Source organism: Anoplopoma fimbria, chromosome 13, assembly GCF_027596085.1.
Source record: "Anoplopoma fimbria isolate UVic2021 breed Golden Eagle Sablefish chromosome 13, Afim_UVic_2022, whole genome shotgun sequence".
NCBI lineage: Eukaryota > Metazoa > Chordata > Actinopteri > Perciformes > Anoplopomatidae > Anoplopoma > Anoplopoma fimbria.
The window spans coordinates 22354605-22378974 of NC_072461.1; the positions used below are offsets into that span (position 1 = coordinate 22354605).

The window sequence follows — 24370 nt, forward strand, 5'->3', positions numbered from 1 at the left end:
CTTCTACTTTATCTTAAAACAATGTGACATTTATTGTAGGATAACAGGAGTATGTCGCCCAGCAGTTGAACGTGCACGGGCCTAGCAGTACTGAGAAGTTCAGCAACTAAAAGGCGCTTAAACAGTGTGCGCAGCATGTTATATAGACTTTATGAGTTGAATATGATAGGTCCCTAAGAATGGAAGGCGGCTCTTGGTTTAGACTTTCTGAGGGCCTTATCAGTTAGTCGAAACTGGGTTTCTGTTATCTGGTTTCGCTGCAGCTAAGGCGCATTCTTTCTGTATGTGTCTCTGTTCCTTTTCCATCGTACGATCAGGCACTAGAACGCCCTGTTCGGAGTATTTAACCTTCTAAGAGAACTCATAACATTTACCGCAATGAGCACGGTGATAATGTGATGTGAAAGCATAAACAAAATATACTGTGTTTGATATTTGTATGTGTGCATTTATACATATGAATGTAATATTTACATGACAACTGTAATGTAATGTAATGTAATGCTTGATGAAGGTAGAATTTAATTGTTTAAAAATACACTTTAAAGTACTATGTAAGGTATTAAAACAATAAATGAATATAGTTGTTTGTGGTTTACAGTCAGTAAGGGTATGGGTAGTCTGTATGTGTGTGTGTGTGTGTGTGTGTGTGTGTGTGTGTGTGTGTGTGTGGAAGTGCTTCAGAAAACTGTCATCATCATCCGGGTTACTGGCTGGTCACAGAGGATCCAAGATGGCGACCCACATGTCGAGGTGTAGAACCTGGAGTCGTGTTCAAAGGTAGATTTGCTTTAAATAAATGAATGCTTTTAAATCAGCGCCAGACTTGAGTTAGAAACAGGGAAACAACCTCCACGGTGCATTCAGTGTTGTCGGTGTCACGTCTCTCCCTGACATCTGCAGCGTGATGACGTCTCCACGTCCTCCTCACCGCGTTAGCTCGATGCTAAGTGTTAGCCGTGTCAGGATGGCTGATGTTGCATCATGAGTAAATAAAGCCAACAGGGGTTTTTGGAGACTAAATGTTTGTTGTCAGAGTCTTTACCTGGTCAGCAGAGTAAATATATATTCTTAGATTTAATTATGATTAAATTAATTTTATTTTGTATTTGTTTTTAGAGATTTCCTTGTATTTTAAAGTGTGCTATATAAATAAAATCCATTATTATTATTATTATTATTATTATTATTATTATTATTAATTAAATAACTGTACTGTTACCTTTTGTTATACTGTGTTACTACATTTAACTTTATAATATATATATCTCATTAGCCATGCTTTATCATCAATATATTACACAATATTATGTTAATATGTTACATTACATTACATTACAGTCATTTAGCAGACGCTTTTATCCAAAGCGACTTACAATAAGTGTATTCAACATAGGTATTCAAGAGAACTACTAGTCACCAGAAGTCATAAGTGCATCTCCTTTCTTAAACAAGCATCTTAAAGCATAAACCAGAGCAAAAGTACAGTGCAGAACAAAATAATACGAATACAATAAGTGCTATGTTATATTGATTTTGCATCAATCAGTTTTTGTTGGTCTCCAATGCATTTGTATAATTATAGAAATGCATTGGAGACAAAAAATATTATTATTATTATTATATTTATTATAATATTATTAAAATAATATTATAAATATTGTTTTTTACCTTTTTAAAATATTTATCCTTTTTTGTACTTTTTAAATATTTGATCTCTGCTGTCCATTGTGAAGGTCATAATGTTTTTGTTGAAACCGTTCTGTTTGAAGGTTGTGTTTAACTACAACTGAGATGTGTGTCTATAATAATGTTCGCCCCATTTATTTGATACATTTTTTCTACCAAGGAGTGTGGACTAAATATGTAGAAACACCCTTCAGTATAACAATAGGATTCAACAGCACTGTTACATTGTAACCTGTATGTGGGTATGATTTATTGCAGGACTGTCGTATTAATGATGCAATAGTTTTAGCTAGGTGAATCTTATCAACTGCTGACTAAGTGTCATTTCTACAGATTTTATTCCTTTCATGTTACATGTTTGACTCCAATGCATAGCATAACTTAACAATCGAGACAATATAGAAAGTACAGACGGCTGACAAGTTAAAGGTAAATTCCAGTTCCATTCCACCAGCAATTCTTCTTTTATTTTATGGAGGGGAAATCCAGAATGAAACAATGAATGAATGAAAGTTTAGGGACAAAGACCGGAGGCATTGTTTCAAACAGCAGACCTTAAATGTTTAAGGTTTGGTCATTTTTTAGACCATGGTCTAGTAGCAGAACTGATCATTAGAAGAGCTGTATTTGGTTGATGGTTGCTTACCACCTCAGCTAAAAAACATCCTGAGGAAACAAAACTTTGCCGTTTAGCTACCTTTACTCAAGTTATGGATTTAAACACTGTTTTCACAACTGTCCTAACATTGCTTAAAATGAATTAATGAAACATTGCTTTGTTTTTCTCAAAGGTTTGGGATCGCAGCTTACAGAAAATACAGCAGTGGCGGACGATACCCAAATATCTCCCTCTCTGAGGCGCTGCCTGGGATCCCCAAGCCAGTGTTCGCATCTGCGGACGGTCAGGAAAAATATGAGACCAAGATCACTACTCTAGAAAATGGACTCAAAGTCGCTTCCCAAAACAAGTTTGGACAATTCTGCACAGTTGGAAGTAAGTTACAGCAATTCTATGCAAAATCTTAATACCCACTTGTATCTGGGATTTGGCTGAAGTGGATAAAATGTTTTTGTTTTCTTTCTTAATTATAGTTTTAGTAAATTCTGGATCCAGACATGAAGCAAAGTACCCGAGTGGGATAGCACACTTCGTAGAGAAACTCGCCTTTTCTGTAAGTAAAACACAGTGAAGACCACAAATGGAAAAAGTCAACGTTGTTGAGGCAAGTGAAATGATGCTGACATTTTTAAAAAATCTTTAGTCCACAGCTCAGTACGGGAGTAAAGATGAAATTCTCCTCACGTTGGAAAAACACGGAGGGATATGTGACTGCCAAACATCAAGGTATGTAGTCTTTCAGCACAATGTCTGTCTCGGTGTTAAAAAAAGAAAATGTTTCTTCTGTTGGAGAATATGCAAATACAGCTGTGCTATGTGTGATGCATCATTGGTTTTGATGTGCAGGGATACCACCATGTATGCAGTGTCTGCTGAAGTGAAGGGTCTGGACACGGTGGTCAGTCTTCTCTCTGATGCTGTTCTACAGCCTCGCCTGCTGGGTAAGTCCACTCTAAACACTGTTATTGGTGTTAGTATTACACTTTATATTTTGACACTTTTAATTGAATCTTTTGTTGTAATTTAATATTTTTTTTATTTAAGTTGAATTTTTACTTTATTTATTTATAAATTGCTTTTTTTGCTTTTTTTCACATTGCTTACACATTACTTTTTGTTATTCTTCTGTTGTAATCTTTGATCAAACTCTTGCAAAATAATTTGATTTGTGATAAATGTAGTTCTAACTTAACTTAACTTAACTTAACTTAACTTAACTTAACTTAACTTAACTTAACTTCCAAATCACCGGCCTGTGTGTCTGTGTGTCTCCCCTGCCTGTCTGACATTGTCTGTTTGTCTACGTGTAGATGATGAGATCGAGATGACCAGAATGGCAGTTCGCTTTGAGTTGGAAGATCTAAACATGAGGCCAGACCCGGAACCTTTACTCACTGAGATGATCCATGCTGTGAGTCACATCATTTGTTTAAACCCTCAAACACCAGCATCCTATGAGACAGCGAACCCATTTACCCCAAACCTTTAAGCATCAATGCTGTTATTTACATTTTAAATAATAGGTTAGTTCTGAGATTAATCAGTTAATCATGTAGTACACTTTCTGATTACTTGCCTAATATTTTAGTATGTTAAATATCAAAATACTGACGTTATCAGAAACTCAGGCTTTATATTATCGGCACTACTTTTTTGGTTGGAAAGATTTCATAATAATATGAAACAAAGAACAGCAACCGTATGTTACATTTTTCAAGCTTTCACCAGAAAAACAATGGTATTTTTTTCTGTATAATTTACTAAAATTTTAAAATTTAAGCCCAATTTCAGCTATCCAATCACTGTAGATAACTCTTAGTCATTATTTGCATTCTGATCAACCCTCAACCCTGGAAGGCAAGAAAAACTAAAACCTGGATTTTTTGAATAACAAACTGTGTTTTATGTTGTCTGTAAACATGGCTTACAGATATTTCAAAATGGTGGTTGCCTGTTGGCTCATGTGTTTGACCACTCGCCGTACACTTCTGTCACTCATGGCTCCTCTTGTGCTGGGAGAGGACCTACTCTGAAATAGGAGCCAAAAAAGAGCGTTCTAAGAGCAACGATCGTTCCTAGTGCTTGCGTTGTTGAAACAATAAAAACGGCGGTTCCTAGAACTATGAAAAAGCTCCTCCGGTCTAACAACCCATTGTATTGTTCATTGTTTGTTTCCAGGCCGCATATCGAGGCAACACGGTCGGTCTGCCTCGCTTTTGTCCTGCAGACAACGTTGACAAGATAGACAGGAACGCGCTTCACAACTACCTGCGTAACTACTACTGTCCCGAGCGGATGGTGCTGGCCGGCGTGGGCATCGAGCACGAGCAGCTGGTTGAATGTGCCAGAAAATACCTGCTGAATGCGAAGCCGGTGTGGGGAACCACCGCGGTGCCCAACGTGGACCTCTCTGTTGCACAGTACACTGGTGGCATCGTCAAGGTGATTTATTGTTTTTTATTTTTTACAAGTTATGTTTGTACCTGATAGGGTCCGATGTGTTGACTTCAGGGAGCATTTATCTGGCAGATTTTCCAGTTGTGAAAGACGAAAAGAACACGTGTTGCAGTTTCACGATTACAGTATCATGGTGCTCACTTAAACAGGACGACAACCATAGAAGTGTGTAATGCATTTAGACGGTAAACAGAAATCCCGTTTCACAAGAAATATTTTATAAAGTAACCTCCTCAAATTTTCTTCTGTAGCTTCGCAAATTAGTTTGTATGCAGTTAGAAATAAGAAACCTATTTTTGGCATCTGTTTTATTTTCTGCTTATTTGATATTTCACTAAATAGAAAAAAGCTCTTGGCTGAGGAATGATGTTAGATGTGAAACAGCAGTAACTTCACAGTATTTTTTTTTAGGGGGAAAAAAGTATTCATTGGGAACATTTCAGAATTAAAAGGGGGAACACTGATATGAAGGTTGCTGAAGTTAGTCTAGAAGGATAATAACATCTTCTTTTATTCTGTTAGATGGAGAAGGATATGTCAGATGTGAGCCTTGGCCCCACCCCCATCCCAGAGCTCACCCACATCATGATCGGCCTGGAGAGCTGCTCCTTCCTGGTGGGTGTTTACGATACCTGGAGTCTCGAATCATCAGGATACATTTTAGCTACAAGCCCCAAAATTAAAAAAAATATATATTTTCTCTTCACAGGAGGACGACTTCATCCCATTCGCGGTGCTCAACATGATGATGGGTGGAGGAGGCTCCTTTTCTGCAGGAGGACCTGGGAAAGGCATGTTCACCCGCCTGTACTTGAACGTGCTCAACAGGTGAGCGTCTCACAAACCTCAATTTAGCATCTGTTTTGGATAATTATAAAGAGGGATGCGCACGACTAGTTGATTAAACGTTGCTACACTCGCTAGTTGCCATCAGACCAAGGCCATAAACCAAGATAGCGACTGTGAAAATGCCAAACTTAAGTCTTCAAAATGTCCACAAACCGATGTGTGATGCCACAATGACTACGTCCACTTCTTATATACAGTCTACAGGCTAAACAATACCAAACCATGACTCTTCTTCGACCACAGTCCACACTGTCGTTTAATCAACTATTACACCACACACCGGGTTCATGAGGCATACTCTTATCAGAGGACTGTAGCAGATGAATATTGCTTTCAGCCGCATTTAAAATATGGTTTTGGTTATTGAAAAATGTGATAAACGATTTCAAATGGCTTTTATAATATGCTTAATATTTTTTCGGTAAATGTTTAACCTTATAGATTATATGCTCAATTTTGACTGTTTTCTGAGCCTTTTCCTACTTTTAGACTCGTCGACTGTAACGCCTAATAACACCTGTCAATTTCACTAATTGTCTTATGGTTCTGATTGTCTGTTGTAGGCATCATTGGATGTACAATGCCACCTCCTACCATCATAGCTATGAGGACAGTGGTCTGCTGTGCATCCATGCCAGTGCTGATCCCAGACAGGTTGGTACAGACTCATCACAGCAGGGTTCAAATGATTTATTGTACCTTTGCATCCAAATAGTATTTATTTATTTTATTTATTTTATTTATTTTATTTATTTTATTTATTTTATTTATTTTATTTATTTTATTTATTTTATTTATTTTTTTTATTTTTTTTTATTTTATTTATTTATTTTTTACAAAATGAAGATTTGTTTTCAAAATTGGCACATGGCTTTCTGTTGTTAATGTTTCTTTATGTGGTCTTTTGTGATGTTCATGTTCTAATCATTACATACATTCGTCCTCAGGTGCGAGAAATGGTGGAGATAATAACCAGAGAGTTCATTCAGATGGCAGGCAGCGCAGGAGAGGTAATGGCTGTTTCACTATCAAGGCATTCCACCACAACTCAAGCAATATTGATTATTAATTATAGAAACAATAAAGCTGTACCGTTCTAGCAGCATTTTTTCTCATCTCCACCCCATATATATATCCAGATGGAGCTGGAGAGAGCCAAGACTCAGCTCAAGTCCATGTTGATGATGAACCTCGAGTCGAGGCCGGTCATTTTTGAAGACGTTGGTCGCCAGGTTCTCTCTACAGGAAAGAGAAAGCTGCCTCACGAACTATGTGATCTAATAAGTGAGTGCTGAACAGAATTTATAATAACAAGTCTTATTTCACCCTCCTTGTATATTCATTTTTATGACTTGTCAACTAATCATTTCTAGGCAGCGTGACATCCAGCGACATTAAGAGAGTAACCACCAAGATGCTGCGCAGTAAGCCCGCAGTAGCAGCTCTGGGAGACCTGACGGAGCTGCCGTCGTACGAACACATCCAGGCCGCTCTGTCCAGCAAGGACGGACGTCTGCCCCGCATGTACCGCCTCTTCCGGTAGACCCCCGGCGCCATCGAGCAGGTCATCGCTGGCAAACGTCACTGTAAATAAACTGGACTGGAAGATTACAGATTACACTAGTGTTCCCTCCCACCACAGAACTTGATGCAGCTCACTCTGGGAGGGGACTAATACCTCAACTCTTTACCAAACCTCTAAGAGTGGGAATTTTAAAGAAAAGTTACATTTTACTCCACAGTAACCTTCGTTTACATACAGTTGGAGTATCTGTATTTATTGATTGTGAGCAGGAAAGCCATATTTCATTATTTACTGGGGTAATTTTGAAAACCCCCAATACCAACCTGTTAATGTTCGAGTCTATGAATGAATGACAACGTAAAGGTAAAGTAGCATAGACGCAAGAGAAGGAAGCAGCTAACAAGCAGTGTCGACACTGTTTTTAATTGAGCTTTATTGTTTTTCTAAGCTTGCAAACACTCAGCTCTCTAAAAAAATAAAAAAATCATAGAGCTGCACCTCCAGCCTTCTCTTTTTCCAGAGTGGATGGATAAAAAAAATAGAAAATCTTACTAGGGATACAAAAGCACTTCATAGTCTCTTTCTTCACAAACACAAGAAATCCACACAAAGTGATGGTTAACGGATTAATAAAGGAATCCTTGGAAATTTTGGGGATAAATGTGACAAACTTAACAACTGTACAGTTTGTCCTTCACACTGAAATCATGGTTTATGTCATCATGTCTCAGTAAGTGTAAAGAGACTCAAATCTAAAGTGAAATCTGTTATTTTTTTTGTATTTTTGTGGTTGTGTAGATGGCCCCTGCTAATTAAAGAAATGTCTATATATATTAACGGGATAAAATGAAGGAATATTTTGTTTTTGGACAAAATTCAGCCGACAAACGAGTGTGTTTTTAAAACTTTTATTTTGTGATGTTACATCAGGGTGACTTATAAAAATATGCAGATAAAGTTAAAATGTCTTAAGGATATGAAACAACACTCACAGGCACTTTTTTAGAGCAGACTGATGTTCATGCTGGGAATGTGAGTTCATTAATACGGTAACTTACATACAGTACATGTACAGTTAAGATGAAAGGTAAGGCATTGAGTTACAGTCTGTTGTAAAGGATCACTTGGCCCAAAAAGAGAAAAAGTAGTGACAGGCGTTAACAGTATAAATTATCTTTTTTATAAGAAGTGAGTTCCTGCGAAATAAAGTTAAATATAAGCTGTGAAATACATTTGATCTCCCTGAAATTCAACAGAAGCATGTAACAACTGTAGTGTTATTCAATGCCATCCCTTCTTCAGTCATATATCTGATCTCTCCTACAACACAATGAAGTAAACAAACAGAACAAAATTCAAGTTATAATTGACCAATGCCAGATGCCTAAATCACATTTAAAAGTTGCACGTGTCACCAAAATGCAATTATGTTTGTATTATTTTTTTAGGTTTATATTTGATGACAAATTCACAAGGCATTTGACAGAAAAAAAACATACCATTGTGGTTCACAATGCTTTGGAAACAAAAAAAATACAGAATGAATGCAGTTACGGAGCCTTTAAGGTTAGATCAGTTCACACTGGATCATGTGACTGAAGAGTAAAGAGTAACCCCCCCCGCTCAGTCTCACTCATGTTTGAGGAGAGGGGGCTGACTAAATAAAAGGCCAGACTGCTGCTGTGTCTGCAAACCTCTCTGTGTGTGTCTGACCTCGAGGTCCCTGCCCTCAAGAACAGACACACACACGGACAGTTCCCAACAATGCCCACCAGAGGGCGCACTCTGCTCAGTTACCACGACCAGCTCTGGGCTCCGTGTAGTTTAAGACAACTCTGGTTTCCTTTTGTTCCATTTTTCTTCCGCTCCGTCTGGTTTTACATTCCAGTTTCTGGCACGGTTCAGTCCACTCCGGTCTGGAGAGTTTGTTTTAAGGGGTTTAGGAGATGGTGCAGATGCTGCTGCTACCATGGTTCTTCATGGCCTCCCTCCTCTTCAGCTCTCTGGTGATCCTCCTCCTGATGCCTTCCAAGTACAAGCCTCTGTCAAACTGTCCGGCACCCAGTGGAATACTAAACACAAACACACAAACAAACAAACAAACAATGCACACCTGACTTATGAAGTTATAATAAAGACAAGACTCATTTTAAATTCAGGACTGAAATATGTAGCCAAATAAAAATCCAGAAAGGTTAAAAGATGGAGATTCTTACCACCTAGCATTTGAAAAATGACCACAACAAATTTGCAAGAAGTTTGACAAACTGTTATTTATAAACTCTAACAAAAACAGAACATTGCCAGCTGCTGAGTCAGTTCACTTTCTAACTGTATTAGGGAAAAAATGAATGGCATCAGGACTCACTTGTCTCTGCCTGGCCTGAGTTTGACCTGGAAGACGCTGACGACGGGCCGATGGTCCGAGGTCTTGATGCTGGAGCAGCTGGTGTACTTGACCACTTTTATGTCATCGGCCTGTCTGCTCCTGAACAAGATCCTGTCCTGTGAACAGGCACAGAGAGGTTTAAGCCTGCTGAGAGCCACAATATGTAGAATAACCGCCCTGGCCGGTTCAGATTTAAATCAGAGCCATTAAAAGGTTTATAAGAGTGCCTTTCGATCAAATGTTTGGCTTATTTTGGTGGCTTTATTTTCTTTTTTCTTCTTACTGTGTATGAAGGCGTTCTCTGTTTAGAAGTAGTGTCGTAGATATCGCAGCCGGCGTCAAACTTGTATGTGGGGAGGAAGTGTATTGGTGCCTCTTGGAAACCTTTAAAGATTGAACCTGCAGGGAAAACAAGCAGATTCACACGGTGAGAATCAATCAAACACAACGACCTACTTCTATAAAAAAAAAAAAAAAAAAAAAAAAAAAAGTAACTTTTTGAAATGTTTTCACAGAGATTGAGCCTCCGACATTCAAGCATACCATCCTTCATTTCCTTGGAGAGCTGGTCATGCTCCAACAGAGGGCCCATCTCGCCGCCCACCGTGCGGCTCATGATGGCCTCCACGTCGACCCGGTCTTTACACAGCCGAAAGTTAAAGTCTCCAAACCAGAAGACCTGGTCGAATCTTGTGGTGACGTCAGCTACAATTAAAAATGACATCCTGTGATCATCAAAGACTACTAGACATTATTCTTAACAACACCAAGGCTTTAAACTAAGTACTGTACATGAATAGCAATACATTCTTTTCTGCAGTCAATACCAGGATCAAAGCCAAAACCAAGAATGGATTATGATTGCTACAGCTAAAAACCTTTCTGGGAAAAAGAGGTAGCAATTTGTAATTTGTTCAAATCAAACTTCTTAACATATTTTTAATAAAGTTCTAACTGCTTTTTAAAAATGGGAACATTTGCAAATAGGAAGAGATACATAATTTGTGAACTGCCGAGAATTAATTGAAGGAATACCTTGTTTAAGTCACATTTGTCTTTTGGAAATGGCTTGAATATGTAAAATATAATTCATCCCATTTCCAGAATGTTAATGAAATTTTAACCCAGAACATGAGGCTGACTGTAGCGGGTTAATCTGTTAGAGTTTGATCATGTTGATGAACTCTGGGAGAAGAAACAACTCCGTCCTAGTTGTTTTGATTTTTCCCGTCTTTCATACAAGATAAAGGAGTCTTACATGCTGTGGAGCGATATGGGTTGGTGTCTGGAAGGCCTTTGGGAAGAGCTAGAGCCTCGATGATCTTGTTGTAATCAAGTACTCTCTCGTAAACTTTGGCATCTCCAGCTTGAAGCAGAAACAGAAATGATAAAACATGGAAGACTGCCTTGGTATAAAAAGTCATTGCTTCAGTCTGCAGCCTTCTACTCACAGGTAAAATGGGATGTGATGAAGAGGAAGGAAGTGCCAAAAAAGGTAAAGGCGATTCCCACGGCCCCTTTGGTCTTGATCTGAGAGATGATCCTGGTTGTGACCGTGGCATGCTCCACCTCTGCGTGAGTCAACAGCACAAAATGTTGTGGTCAGTCTCAAAACCTTAAAAGTGTACTCAGATAGACTCAAACACAAAGACGAACTAAAAACTAACAAAATGTGTAACCAGAAAATCATTAATATTTCAATCATCTTCCAATAATCTACACTACCCACACATAATATAAGCAGAGAGCGAGTTTATTACCTGAACAGAACCAGATGAGGTCTCTTCTGACAAATACAGTTAAATACAAAACACCATGTGAAGCTGCATACAGCATGACGTAGTACGGCCCCAGAGTCTCCTGGAGACGGGTCTCCCACTCCCTTCTGCACACACATGGACCGTCAACAACAATTATAATAACTCACTTTAATTCTGTGATGATGATTCGAATCAAACAAAACATAACACACCTGTCTGGACAGCCCTCCTGGACCCCAATAATATAAAAGTCTTGTGCAAATTCAGAGTCTGTTGGAACTGTTGGAAGGAGGAGATCATCCAAGTTACCTGGAAGCCCCTGAAAGTGAAACAAACTTGGTTACACCTCAGTTTATAGCCTGAACTTTAAATGGTTCTTGGTCTGTGAGATGCCGCAGAGTCATGATTTCCTGCTACCTTCTCTCCCTGCATGTTCCAAGTGGCTACGTAGATGCTCACTCTCCTGTCGGGGAAGTGGCGGTCCAGTTCCTCTGCCCCGAGCAAGGCACCGCTTCCCAGCACGCTGCCCTCCAGAAAGCTCCTGGGAGATACACATCGGAAAGGAACGTTAACACTTCTTGGAGCAGCCAACTTGCCTTGCAGGATGCAGTGTAGGAAAACAATCATGCTGTTGTCTCAGATGTTAGGTCAATAATTTAAAGTGTAAAAATACTGAACCCTACTGGGTACCGACTGCGTATTGAGACCCATTTTTTGCCACTCCTGCTGACAAAGACTGTACTGAACAAGCATCTCCTCTAATCTTATGTTAATCCCCCTCCTTTCTGCCACCTTCACATATTTTCTTTAAGATGTGAAGATGTCTGGAGCAGGACAAATTTACAAGTCTGTCGGAGTTGCTTCAACACTCACTCCTGATGGTGAACGGAGCTCCAGATGCACACTGCTAATCAGCTCCAATCGGAAGGCACAATCAATACATATATAAGACACTCTACCTGATTCTTGTGATGTGTCTGTGTGTAGTAACTTTCTTTTGAGCGGTTTTCTTTTGTTATAAGGCTAAGGCAGTTGAAGCCTGGTCAGAGCTCAGACTGACACGGTATAGGATCTTAGGGACCCTTGAAACAGAGCGCTCTTTAAAAGCCTTCTCTCTGACACCTGAAAAAGTAAGCCTTCCAAGAGAGCCTTCACATCCAGCCTGGGGATGATATCACCTACATGGTCATGGTATTCCATTGCTTACTGTACCTGTTCCTCACATCCTGTGGTCTGATGGGGCTGAGCACGCTGTAGGTGGACTTCATGGAGTTGACAGAGGTGCTATCCGACCCCATGTTGTCCAGAAGCCGGCTGTCGCTCAAGTTCCTGTGGAGTCTCTCCCCGAGTTTCTCTCTGGCCAACACGGCGTAATCCAGACAATCCCTGTCAATCCTATTAGCCGCCCTTAAAGTGGCTGACGCAAAGCTCTCTCCCAGAGCAGGCAGCGTCCCCGTGGGCTGCACGGGAGACAGACGCACCTTGGTGGGCCTCGCTTGCTGGTCCGTGGGGTCGCTCTGCTGACTGTGGGGCCTCCTCTCATACTCGGAGAGACTGCTACCTCTGTCCCGGAAGACTGGGGATCCTGCCGCAGCAGCAGAGAGGGGTCTCGCATTGGAGTCCTGGTCTGTCCTGATGGGTACGTCATCGCTGAGAACGAACCCACCTGGAGCTGGGGCCGTTTGGTCCTCTTTAAGCGAGTCCGTGGAGGAGCCGGTCTCAACGGGGTCACTCAGACTCTCCTGGCTGTTTCTCAACCTCCTGTTTCTCACAGCCTCCTCCACCGAGACACTTCTGCTGGACTTTGACAGCCTGGGCAGTGAGGGTGGCCGAGGCTGGTACGGGCTGATCTCCCCCTCTGCCTTTCTAGCAGTGACTTTAAGGGCATCGCTGGGCTCCTCCTTGCTGGGTTTGGGATCTACTAAGGAGGTCTTGAGCGCCCTGCTTTCATTGCCACTTGAATCTCCTTTAGCAGGAGCTTCGCGGGACTTGAGGACTGGGCTGGGCTCTCCATTCTCAGTCATCCTCTTGTCATGTCTGGGAGCAGCTTTGGTGAAGGTGGGTGGAGCTCATTGCTGAATTCACAAACACCTGAAACACACAGGAGAGAAAATGATTCAATGAAATGTTGGCCAGCTTAACAACACAAGGGAGGTCTGCTGTATTACCAATTGAAGTCAGTGCAAACAGTCAGTAAAGGTGCATTATTAGTTACAGCTAGCTAATAATGCTAACGTTAGCCTTAGCTCTAAATTAGCTAGAGTCAAAGACTGAGTTTTATCCAATTCCCTCTCTTAACAAAAGCTCCATAATGTCTGCAAACTAGCCCAACACCCAGACAACAAGTAGCATTGACATATAAGCTAAGCTAACAATGCTAACTTCAGCTAACCCGCCTAGCCTACAGTAGCCAGTGAAGCTAACTAGCTGTAACATGTGTAGCTATAGAATGCTAGCTAAGCTAACGTGTGAAGCTAACGTTTTAAAAGGTCGTATTAATAAACCGTTAATGTTTGTAGTTTTTCAGTCTCGTGTGAGTTGTTATTTCATTGTTATGTAGTTGTAATAAAGTTACCTCTGTTTACTGTTTGGCACCCAGAGAGGCTAACTTAAGAGTAGCTCAGTTAACTACTTCCTTAGCAACGTTTGTCAACAGATTTTGTTGCCAAGACAAGAGAGTCATGACGGAGAGCGGAGCGGAGGTCACAGCGCCCCCTCTGGTGGGAGGTGGAACTACATGATTATCGTTATATACATACAGTAGCAGTCAAAAGTTTGGACACACCTTCTCATTCAACTACTTTGAAGAATCTAAAATATAAAACATATTCTGGTTTGTTGAGCATTTGTTTGTTTACCACATAATTCCATATGTGTTCCTTCATAGTTTGGATGTCTTCAATATTAATCTACAATGTAGAAAGAAAGAAAGAAAGAAAGAAAGAAAGAAAGAAAGAAAGAAAGAAAGAAAGAAAGAAAGAAAATAAAGATAAAAATAAAGAAAAAGAAAGAAAAACCATTGAATGAGAAGGTGTGTCCAAACTTTTGACTGGTACTGTACGTAAATGTACAAGCCAAAGGCCTATTTTTTGTGTTTTTTACAAAGAGTTTGAATTATATTTAAAAACCATCAACTACTGTCACAACAAAAAAGCTATAAAAACAAAGATGTCATGCATTGCCCTCGATATATATTTGTAATTATACAATCAGGATTTGTGTCTTAGTGTCTTTTTTTGTATATTATTTATTTATGTTTTTCTATTTTCATTTTGTATTATTTTGTTTCTGTCTTTCCTTCTCTCCCCCTGGCATGTAAGTTTGAATATACAGTACCAGTCAAAAGTTTGGACACACCTTCTCATTCAACTACTTTGAAGAATCTAAAATACAAAACATATTCTGGTTTGTTGAGCATTTGTTTGTTTACCACATAATTCCATATGTGTTCCTTCATATGTTGGATGTCTTCAATATTAATCTACAATGTAGAAAAAAATAAAAATAAAAATAGAGGAAAACCATTGAATGAGAAGGTGTGTCCAAACTTTTGACTGGTACTGTATATATATATATATTTTTTGCATTAGCAGAGGAGAAACAGGTGTTCAGCATATTACATAACATATTGCATTACATTGACCTTTAAAATTTGATTGACTTTGTTGTTTTGCTTTGTTTTTTCTTGTGCATGTAAATCCTTGATCACTATGTGATTACTGTATAAAAATCTATTGTATTGGCAATGTCTAATAAACTATTGTGAATATGAGGTTATAATGATTGTTATGTTAAAAAATTAACAGGACAATGTGCTTAACTTACTATTGAGACATTGATTCTTCTGATAACATTTGTGAAATTCTCATCCACACATTTCCAGCTTATCAAAGAGTATGTCTGTCTTGACCCATGTCTCTTGCCTCAAGCTAGTCTCTTAAGTTACAAGGTTATTTATTGTCATTGTACAACAGGGTCTTTCAACAAAATGTAGTTTTTAGTACATTTTGCTTCAAAAGAAAAAAACACATAAAAAAACATGAAACAAAACTATATGACATGTAGAGGGTGGAGGATGAATTGATATTATTACTGCCTCCCTGTTTGAGAAAATTAAAGAAAAAGTCAAATTCTAATGTTTTGTTAAATGAAGAAGTTATATACCAACATTTTGAAAGTAAATGTGTTGTTGGATATCATATCTAGAGTTTTTCAATTTCATTATACAGCATTTGGCTTATGCTTATTATCTTAAGAGGTCTGGCTTCCTAGATCAATAGATAAACATATCATCCTTCAGGTGAGAGGTAATAGTGTACTTACCATTAAAAACATGTATTTAAGCCACAAAAATATAAAGATAAAACTGAAAGTGTTGAGCAATGTTGACTACTACAATAAGCAAAAGGTATCTCTAAACTGTAAAAAAACGTTTTTATAGGGTCTGATACACCCACTGTATTCAAAAGTTTAACATTTAAAAAAATCACCTCACATATTCCTGATATCTGTTTTGTCATTAAATGTTTTATATTGGTAGAATACAGAGTGCTTTTTAAGTGCTTTTTACAATGGACACATTTCTGCATTATCAAAATATTTCTTTGGGATGTGACAATAACTAGAAAATCCTACCCGAAAAATCATCATCCTCAAACTTAAATCATTATATCAAATAATATATTCTGCAATTCATCCATTTCAGTGTTTTAAAAAGCATATTGGTAAAGGTGAAACCTTAACGTGACAAAAGTTAACCTAACAAGAATCTTTATGATGTTTAAGAAAAAGTATTTACCAATGTAATGTGACCCAAGCAGCATGATTAAAAACGTATTTTATTTAAAAGACATTATAACTTATTTTTTATTTCCCTTTCAAGATCCAACACAACCATTTGCTTCAATACATACATTTTCAGTTGTGTTTTTTTTACATTTTTAAATGTCACCTTGTTACTGACTATCAATATAATACAATCAACGTCAAAATCACTCACACAATGTTTCTTTATGTTAATAATGTGATACTCTTTTTGACATTTTTAACTTTCAGAGAGTTATTATTAGTAGTGTATTTACATGTAGTTCAATCACATGGAGGTTTCATGGAACTTACAAAAGTGAACATACAAAAACTTTCCATTTGCACCACTACGAGCTAAATTCAGTGACTCTGCAAATTACACACTATGTGATAGGAGAAAAAGTATGTTCTCGCTGACATAACAGCGTAATGTCAAGGTGTGACCTGCGATTGTTAACCCTTTTGACCTTTTCTGTGACGGCTGAAAGGATTTCTGAGCCCGCCAGCCGCTGGAAATGTGGACAATCCCTCCATATTCTGTGCATTTCTATGGCTCTGTTGCTGGCTCAGGGGGTTTAGACAAAAGGGCCGGTCTGTGCATCAGGTATAAAAGCTAAGGGTTAAACCAGGTAGAGTTACAGTTCAGTGCAAGAGCAACAGCAGAACCATCAGCAGCAGCAGCAACAGCAGCAGCAACAAACTGACCAGCAAAATGACTTCCACTGGAATGAACATGATGAGCAAGGTAAGCTCTTTCTGTTAGTTTTTATGTTTTCATTTTCAGAACTGAACAGCTAAACTACAAATGGCCCTTATGGCTTTTAAACACATTGAGCCATATAGCGTTTTTGTGAGGGATAGCTGCTATAATTCATGTTTTGTTTTTTAGCTATAAAAACGCCACCTGCTTTGAATATATACCCCTCAAAAGGTGGTAAAAACCATAAACAGAACTACAATAAGAGTAAATATTGGACTTACCTGCTTTGAATATATAAAATACCCCCATTTCAAAAACATTAATAAACGTGGTAAAAACCATAAACAGAACCTCACATGTGCTAACCCAACACTTTCCTTCTCCCTCAGATTATCTTCTACGAGGAGAGGAACTTCCAGGGCCGCTCTTATGAGTGCATGAGCGACTGCCCCGACATGTCCTCCTACCTGAGCAGGTGCCAATCCCTCAGGGTGGAGAGAGGCTGCTTCATGGTGTACGAGCGCACCAACTACATGGGCAACCAGTACTTCATGAGGAGGGGCGAGTACGCCGACTACATGAGCATGATGGGCATGAGCGACTCCATCAGGTCCTGCCGCATGATCCCCATGGTAGGATCTTGCACATGACTAGATTTACTGTAGATGACATCTCTAGAAAAATACAATTCTTTTTGAAAATGTTCTGAGTTAAACCCAATGGTCTTCTGCATCACAGCACAGAGGATCCTACAGGATGAAGATCTACGAGAGGGAGAACTTCGGAGGCCAGATGTCCGAGCTGATGGACGACTGTGACAACGTCATGGACCGTTTCCGCATGTCCAACTGCATGTCCTGCAACGTGATGGAGGGCCACTGGCTGATGTACGAGCAGCCCCAGTACAGAGGCAGGATGATGTACGCCAGACCCGGCGAGTACAGGAACTTCATGAACATGGGCGGAAGCGGCATGAGGTTCATGAGCATGAAGCGCATCACCGACTCCTGCTACTAGACTCTCTAAGCACTGAATAAAACTGTCTTAACTTAAACTGCTGGTGTGTTCAAGTCATTTTTTTTTATTCTGAGTACTCATACTTCACAGTTTAAGTTTAATCAGAGATGGCCAGACTTTTATTGATGGCGGTAAATCACAGGGGAATCCTAAATAGAATGGTTATAGACAAAGATTCACAAACATTCTTATTTTCCTTAAAATAATTTTCTTCTTGGCCTTATTTCCCACTCACATTATAATCAACAACTTCACTATCTCCAATCTTTTGGCATATACAAGTGCTGGATTGTGGATTTGAAAACAAAAACCTGCACAATCTAAAATTATCTAATTAGCACTTAGAAATTCTTCTTATAGCCTTTAAAGCATGATATGTTTTGCCAGCCTTGAATATTTCTGACCTATTTACTGACTAAAGTCCAGTCAGGTTGGTTGGTGTCAGGCTTTGGGGCCTGGACCAGGCTTTTGGTCCAGCCCATGAACTCTCCTCTCACTCCCAAGACCTGCAATCCTCAAACCATCCACTGGATGCCGGCAGACTTTCTTGCCAGCCCTGTTCACCTGACATCCCCTCCCACCTACACACCTGCTCCCACTTTCCCTTGTCAGCCTACATTCCTTTTTCACACTCTCCTAGTCTGTTCATTGAAATCTCTGTGTTGCATAGTTGCTATGTCCGTGTTAGTTCTTCAGAAAGTGCTCCAGTCATTTTGCCGGCCTGTCTAACTGTAAGTAGAATACGATCTTCTTCTTTGACCTGATGGATTAAAAACAAGGATTGTACATTTAGAGGAAGTGTCAGAAGTGTGAAGGTAGATCTCCATGAGTTCCGTGCGACGGAGCTGTTCACCGCCTGTGCAGCCTTTTGATTTGCAGCTGAGAGGTGGTGATGCATACTGCTGCCCTACTTGTTACAGAATAAGGCTTGTGTCAGCTGAAATCGTGGAACTGAGCTGGAGGAAAGTTTAGTCTGAGTCTGAGCGGAATTCAAACCGTTGTGTCTATACAGTCTGTCATAGTAAACTTTGACATTGTCACATAAACAGCTGAGACTCTCTGATTTATACTCGCACTGCTCCAATTTGGCTTCAGTCCTGTTCTGAGTTGTTATGAGATGTAAATATTGTATTTGGAGCGTCTGGGTTTGTTTCTGCTTGACTGTGTGTTTCCTCCGGTCTTGTTCCTATTAGAAGACAATACCACAGCAGTCACACAGGTAAACACACAACCAGAGTCTGGTAATTTTTCACTGAAGTTACATTTTATGCACACATGATGATAAAAATATGCAATTGAAAAGAATTGTTGAGGTAAAATGTCAGGGTTTTTTTTCAAAATAAGTTTTGGCTATGCTAGTGGCTTAGCTCTATGGATGACAATATCAGATCTGTATATCAGTTTGTCAACGACTATTGGATGTATTGATATGACACCATGAAAACACATTAATAGTGCCCTGAGGATGAATCTTTCTGACTTCGGTGGTCTATTGACTTCACCTCTGGTGTCACCAGCAGGTTGACATTTGTGGTTTTGAGCGACACAACAACAATATGACAGATTGCTATTAAATTTAGAGCACACATTCATGCTCCCTGCAGGATGAATTGAAATCTCTTTCATTTTTATACAGAACCATCAGCATGTAAAAAAAAAAAGTCACTTTAAAGGGAAAACCAGATTTTTAACTGGCCTTGTCTCGTTGCATGTGGGTTGTTTGTTTAAATGAAAGATGTTCACATCACCCGTTGGCAAAAGTACGGTGTTTTGCGTCACAAGGTGGACCCTGGCTGGAAAATGAGCGTGGAGCTCTGGGGGCTGGTAACACGGAGGGAAGCCAAACATCTCTAATTTGCACAAACCACCCACAATGCAACAATACATAGCTGGTTGAAAATCTGCAAAGTGAATCAGTGAAATGTCAATATTTACTTGATGGATTGCCACAAAACATTGCAAAATTGCTCAACTTTTGGATGATTTGTCTAGAAATTTGGTACACACATTCATGCCCCCCCCCCCCCCCCAGAATGAATTATTGATGGCAGGACTTTTTCCATCCCGCACCATCATCTATTCTTTATAATTTACGCCAAAATACCTACACATCTAATGACATTCCTATCAACCTCAGCTTCTCTTTATGTTTCAAAGTCAAGATATACTTTAATTAAACTTTTATTAAAAAGATAAAAGCATACAAAAGATATATGTATGAATCACTGCCTATCTCCAGATTAGGTTTTTGTTACACGCCTCAGAGGAGGATTAAAGAAGCACAAGCCTGAATCTTTCTTTCTCACTCTTTCTTTCTTTCTCTTTCCTCTCTTCTTCCTCCAGAGAACGGCCAATCCAGCGAGCGAGCGGGGAATCGATGCCCTGATACGAGATTCAGCCTAATGAGGATCAGAAACATCTTAATAAAGACCCATAATCCACCACTTAATCCCTCATTACAGAATCATCTGCATTCACTGGTCCTGCTTCATACCGCCGCAGCGACGGCACATTTAGGTCCATTGTTCTACCTCGCCTCGTCTTTCACCCAGGGCTACGTCTCCCTTTGTCTCCCCTCGGTGTCAGTTATATTTGATCCGCTCTCATTAGACTTTCAGACGAGATGAGCAGCAGGGCCTGAAAATAGTGCTTTTGTGTGCACTTCTATGCTATCTCCTGTCTGAAATGGAAAATGAGACATATGCCTAATGAGGAGGAGATGGACTGGGACCTGCCGTCCTGACAGAGAGGGAGAGATAGTGAGCGTATTGTGTGACCGATGCTGAGAGAGGCCACACTTTCCAGGCAAAGTCTGTGCCAGTGATTATAGACTTCTGAGAGTGTGAAAATTACTCAAAAAATAAAAGTGGGACAGATGGATTAAAGTGTAATGCTGAGCCCTGGAAAGATTCTGAAACTGTATTTTAGTTTAGCGCAGCAGTAACACAAAAGTTCGAAGATTACCCAAGTTTTAAAAAAAAGTATACTCTAGTTCCTGACAGTATAGAAAGTATATCATTGATTGTCTAAGGATTTATCTACCAACCCTCTATTCATACCTATCTCTCTGGTCTTTTGCATTATGTTTGCTCATGATCCATTCATTTCTTGAGCTTCTACCTCGTGTTCTTTCATATCCATCAGTAAAGCAGCCTGCTTGTATGAGTCCTGTGGATGGGAATAGCTAGCATCAAAATGCCAAGTGATATTAGACTCATCCAGACACGCTCCAATTTGTACTAACGAAGGAGGTTAATATAGAATTATGTGTCGAGAAAGGAGGGGAAACCTCTTTTCCTTTTAGCTGTGAGATGATCCTCGTGAGGGTTGGATAATTAGCCCCATGTAGGTGTAGAGAAAGGCCGATTCTTGAACCCGCACCGCCCCTCCCTCTTCATTACTCTGTGTACTGAGGTGAGTAGGAGGTGGAGGGGGATAAAACAAAACAAATAAAACTCATTAAAGGTACCCGTGTGGCTACAAATCCCCCCCCTGCAGTATGCTAAAGCACCACAGACATCATTAGCTCCGGTCAAAGGAGCCATCGTTATTCTGCCTGGATATATGAACGCAGATCAAAGACTGCTATAGTTCATCGTCTTTTAACCTCGAGGCAGGATTCTCAAAAGCAGAGCTCCCACTTTTTTGGCAGGTTTCCATTCCCCCCCCCCTGATCTCGGCCAGTGGAGACCCAGAAAAATCACTCTGCATAGCACGAGCAAATCTGGAGATGAAAAAGCTTAAATGATTTTTCCAATGATGCACCCAGGGCTTTCTCTTGTTGTGAAGAATGAGAGTTAATAGTTGATGCTGCAAAATAGATGAGGGATCTTTTGTAGTTCTATAAAAGAAGTTGTTCTCATGTACAATGAAAACTTCAACTTCAAGCATCAATAAATCCGTGAGCAATAATCCGGTTCCTATATATTCCAAATAAAATGTATACATATTCCACCTGCCTCATGTACATAAAGTATCCTGTGACAACCTTTCCATATTTATTCAAGCATCCTTACACTCTGGATCATTGCACTACTATTATTATTTCATTGTCATTGTCATTGTTTTTTTTGTTTTTATATTTTTATATATATATATATATATATATATATATATATACTTTTGCATTTATATTTATGTGTACACAGTAGTTAAATGTTCATGCTTACATTTCTTCTTCTTTGTTGTCCTTGTTTTTTTGTTTATTTGTCTATTTCTAAGTATGTACTTTGAGAGAAAGGGAAAAAATGGATGAATGGATTGTCATTAAGTGTGGCAGGATCCCTGACTGGTCAACATTTTTGTCAGTGTAATGACCAAATACCCACAAAACTAATGACAATGTTTCAGCTCCATATTCTGTGCATTTCTATGGCTCTGTTGCTGGCTCAGGGGGTTTAGACAAAAGGGCCGGTCTGTGCGTCAGGTATAAAAGCTAAGGGTTAAACCAGGTAGAGTTACAGTTCAGTGCAAGAGCAACAGCAGAACCATCAGCAGCAGCAGCAACAGCAGCAGCAACAAACTGACCAGAAAAATGACTTCCACTGGAATGAACATGATGAGCAAGGTAAGCTCTTTCTGTTAGTTTTTATGTTTTCATTTTCAGAACTGAACAGCTAAACTACAAATGGCCCTTATGGCTTTTAAACACATTGAGCCATATAGCGTTTTTGTAAGGGATAGCTGCTATAATTCATGTTTTGTTTTTTAGCAATATTGAATCACATTAAAATGTGTAATGTGGAGAATTAACTCTCCAACTCTCCCCTCAGCTATACGAAGCTTTAAAGGCTCTTTGAGCTCATTGTTTTTGTTTCATTTGGGCCTTTGATTTTACTGTTTTTTTCACCTTACAGCTCTTACAGTGTCATTTTTGGCCACAGCAGGCAGCTGTTTTCCTTGAAAAAGCTATAAAAACGCCACCTGCTTCGCACTAGAGGGCAGACAGAGAAAGTTAGCAACCAGCTGATAAACACATGGATGATTTAGCAGGTTCAAAGCTGAATATATACCCCTCAAAAGGTGGTAAAAACCATAAACAGAACTACAATAAGAGTAAATATTGGACTTACATTCACCAAGTGGCCAAAAAAGAGCTTTTGCAGGTTTAAAACTTCACTTTAAAGTAAACCTAGTAGTAAAATACAAGTTTTTTTCCCCATTTCCCCCTTAAAAACATTAATAAACGTGCAGTTTAAACACATGAAACCTGTACTATTTACCTCACATGTGCTAACCCAACACTTTCCTTCTCCCTCAGATTATCTTCTACGAGGAGAGGAACTTCCAGGGCCGCTCTTATGAGTGCATGAGCGACTGCCCCGACATGTCCTCCTACCTGAGCAGGTGCCAATCCCTCAGGGTGGAGAGAGGCTGCTTCATGGTGTACGAGCGCACCAACTACATGGGCAACCAGTACTTCATGAGGAGGGGCGAGTACGCCGACTACATGAGCATGATGGGCATGAGCGACTCCATCAGGTCCTGCCGCATGATCCCCATGGTAGGATCTTGCACATGGCTAGATTTAATGTAGATGACATCTCTAGAAAAATACAATTCTTTTTGAAAATGTTCTGAGTTAAACCCAATGGTCTTCTGCATCACAGCACAGAGGATCCTACAGGATGAAGATCTACGAGAGGGAGAACTTCGGAGGCCAGATGTCCGAGCTGATGGACGACTGTGACAACGTCATGGACCGTTTCCGCATGTCCAACTGCATGTCCTGCAACGTGATGGAGGGCCACTGGCTGATGTACGAGCAGCCCCAGTACAGAGGCAGGATGATGTACGCCAGACCCGGCGAGTACAGGAACTTCATGAACATGGGCGGAAGCGGCATGAGGTTCATGAGCATGAAGCGCATCACCGACTCCTGCTACTAGACTCTCTAAGCACTGAATAAAACTGTCTTAACTTAAACTTCTGGTGTGTTCAAGTCTTCAGATTTAGCCTGCTGGACTGGACAAAAGATGTCCCGTCCAGCAGTTTATCAGTTTAACCAGTGAGTCAGTCAGTTAGTCACAGCGGTTGAATCCTCCCCAGAGGTGATGTTTTGCTCCGACATGCTGCGGGTAATCCACAACAATCTCCTGCCTCATTTCACACACATTTGCATCAGTGATCCTCTGGGTCTCGTCCCCCCCGACCCCGCTGATCTTACATGTCTAATAAGGGCGGTGTCATTTTTCTCCTCTAGTTTGATTGCCTCAATGCACCTTGACAACTTGATCTCAACTGTGCAAATTGCCCCATTTACATCCCATATTTCCCTCCTGCTCACACAAGCAGTTTTTTTTTTTTTTTTTCATCTGTTTGCAGAAACAGAGGCAGGTGCAGGGGTTTTACTCCTCAGGGCAGCTGTTACGAGTGTAACTGCTATCAGACAGAGAGAGAGAGAGAGAGAGAGCATGTGCCAACAAACAACGCTTTACTAATCACACATGATAGCATCTGCAGCCAGCAAGCACACGTTGCAGGCCTCAGGCGCTCCAGTAGTGGGCTGGATGAAAGACTGCAGCCAGCCGTGACAACATCCAGCACAGGAAAACACGAA

At 40.0% G+C, this 24370-nt stretch overlaps 4 protein-coding genes across 5 annotated transcripts; 3 read left to right on the forward strand and 1 right to left on the reverse strand.

Moving 5' to 3' along the window:
* The first annotated feature begins 707 nt into the window (after positions 1-707).
* pmpca (peptidase, mitochondrial processing subunit alpha) lies at positions 708-7634 on the forward strand. Its single transcript, XM_054611429.1, has 13 exons — positions 708-780; positions 2481-2683; positions 2782-2861; positions 2952-3034; positions 3155-3249; positions 3619-3719; positions 4487-4750; positions 5288-5380; positions 5475-5593; positions 6178-6268; positions 6562-6624; positions 6754-6898; positions 6988-7634. Exons 1-13 carry the CDS (start codon positions 734-736, stop codon positions 7155-7157), a joined length of 1554 nt encoding a protein of 517 aa, XP_054467404.1. The 5' UTR covers positions 708-733; the 3' UTR covers positions 7158-7634.
* Positions 7635-8355: 721 nt separating this feature from the next.
* On the reverse strand, positions 8356-13931 carry inpp5e (inositol polyphosphate-5-phosphatase E). Of its 2 annotated transcripts, none has more exons than XM_054611427.1 (11): positions 13864-13931; positions 12501-13379; positions 11706-11829; positions 11501-11607; positions 11289-11413; positions 10980-11099; positions 10787-10894; positions 10072-10233; positions 9812-9927; positions 9508-9644; positions 8356-9211 (listed from the first exon to the last, which is right to left on the reverse strand). In XM_054611427.1, exons 2-11 carry the CDS (start codon positions 13310-13312, stop codon positions 9079-9081), a joined length of 1944 nt encoding a protein of 647 aa, XP_054467402.1. In that variant the 5' UTR covers positions 13313-13379; positions 13864-13931; the 3' UTR covers positions 8356-9078. The 2 variants fall into 2 exon arrangements, with proteins under 2 accessions (XP_054467402.1, XP_054467403.1); XM_054611428.1 differs by lacking the exon at positions 13864-13931 and adding an exon at positions 13457-13510.
* Positions 13932-16774: 2843 nt separating this feature from the next.
* On the forward strand, positions 16775-17811 carry LOC129101874 (gamma-crystallin M2-like). Its single transcript, XM_054611826.1, has 3 exons — positions 16775-16839; positions 17184-17426; positions 17533-17811. Exons 1-3 carry the CDS (start codon positions 16807-16809, stop codon positions 17809-17811), a joined length of 555 nt encoding a protein of 184 aa, XP_054467801.1. The 5' UTR covers positions 16775-16806.
* Positions 17812-22142: 4331 nt separating this feature from the next.
* Positions 22143-23699, forward strand: LOC129101875 (gamma-crystallin M2-like). The gene is made up of 3 exons (XM_054611827.1): positions 22143-22378; positions 23072-23314; positions 23421-23699. Exons 1-3 carry the CDS (start codon positions 22346-22348, stop codon positions 23697-23699), a joined length of 555 nt encoding a protein of 184 aa, XP_054467802.1. The 5' UTR covers positions 22143-22345.
* The last annotated feature ends 671 nt before the right edge of the window (positions 23700-24370 follow it).

Excerpts from the sequence above, each read along its gene's own strand:
- LOC129101875 (XM_054611827.1), top strand. The coding sequence starts at position 22,346 with ATGACTTCCACTGGAATGAACATGATGAGCAAG. Across the intron at positions 22,379-23,071 it reads GAATGAACATGATGAGCAAG|ATTATCTTCTACGAGGAGAG; the intron begins GTAAGCTCTTTC and ends CTTCTCCCTCAG. Across the intron at positions 23,315-23,420 it reads CCTGCCGCATGATCCCCATG|CACAGAGGATCCTACAGGAT; the intron begins GTAGGATCTTGC and ends TCTGCATCACAG.
- LOC129101874 (XM_054611826.1), top strand. The coding sequence starts at position 16,807 with ATGACTTCCACTGGAATGAACATGATGAGCAAG. Across the intron at positions 16,840-17,183 it reads GAATGAACATGATGAGCAAG|ATTATCTTCTACGAGGAGAG; the intron begins GTAAGCTCTTTC and ends CTTCTCCCTCAG. Across the intron at positions 17,427-17,532 it reads CCTGCCGCATGATCCCCATG|CACAGAGGATCCTACAGGAT; the intron begins GTAGGATCTTGC and ends TCTGCATCACAG.
- inpp5e (XM_054611427.1), bottom strand. The coding sequence starts at position 13,312 with ATGACTGAGAATGGAGAGCCCAGCCCAGTCCTCAAGTCCCGCGAAGCT. Across the intron at positions 11,608-11,705 it reads GGAACATGCAGGGAGAGAAG|GGGCTTCCAGGTAACTTGGA; the intron begins GTAGCAGGAAAT and ends TTTCACTTTCAG. Across the intron at positions 11,414-11,500 it reads CAGGAGGGCTGTCCAGACAG|AAGGGAGTGGGAGACCCGTC; the intron begins GTGTGTTATGTT and ends ATGTGTGTGCAG.
- pmpca (XM_054611429.1), top strand. The coding sequence starts at position 734 with ATGGCGACCCACATGTCGAGGTGTAGAACCTGGAGTCGTGTTCAAAG. Across the intron at positions 2,684-2,781 it reads ACAATTCTGCACAGTTGGAA|TTTTAGTAAATTCTGGATCC; the intron begins GTAAGTTACAGC and ends TCTTAATTATAG. Across the intron at positions 6,269-6,561 it reads CCAGTGCTGATCCCAGACAG|GTGCGAGAAATGGTGGAGAT; the intron begins GTTGGTACAGAC and ends ATTCGTCCTCAG.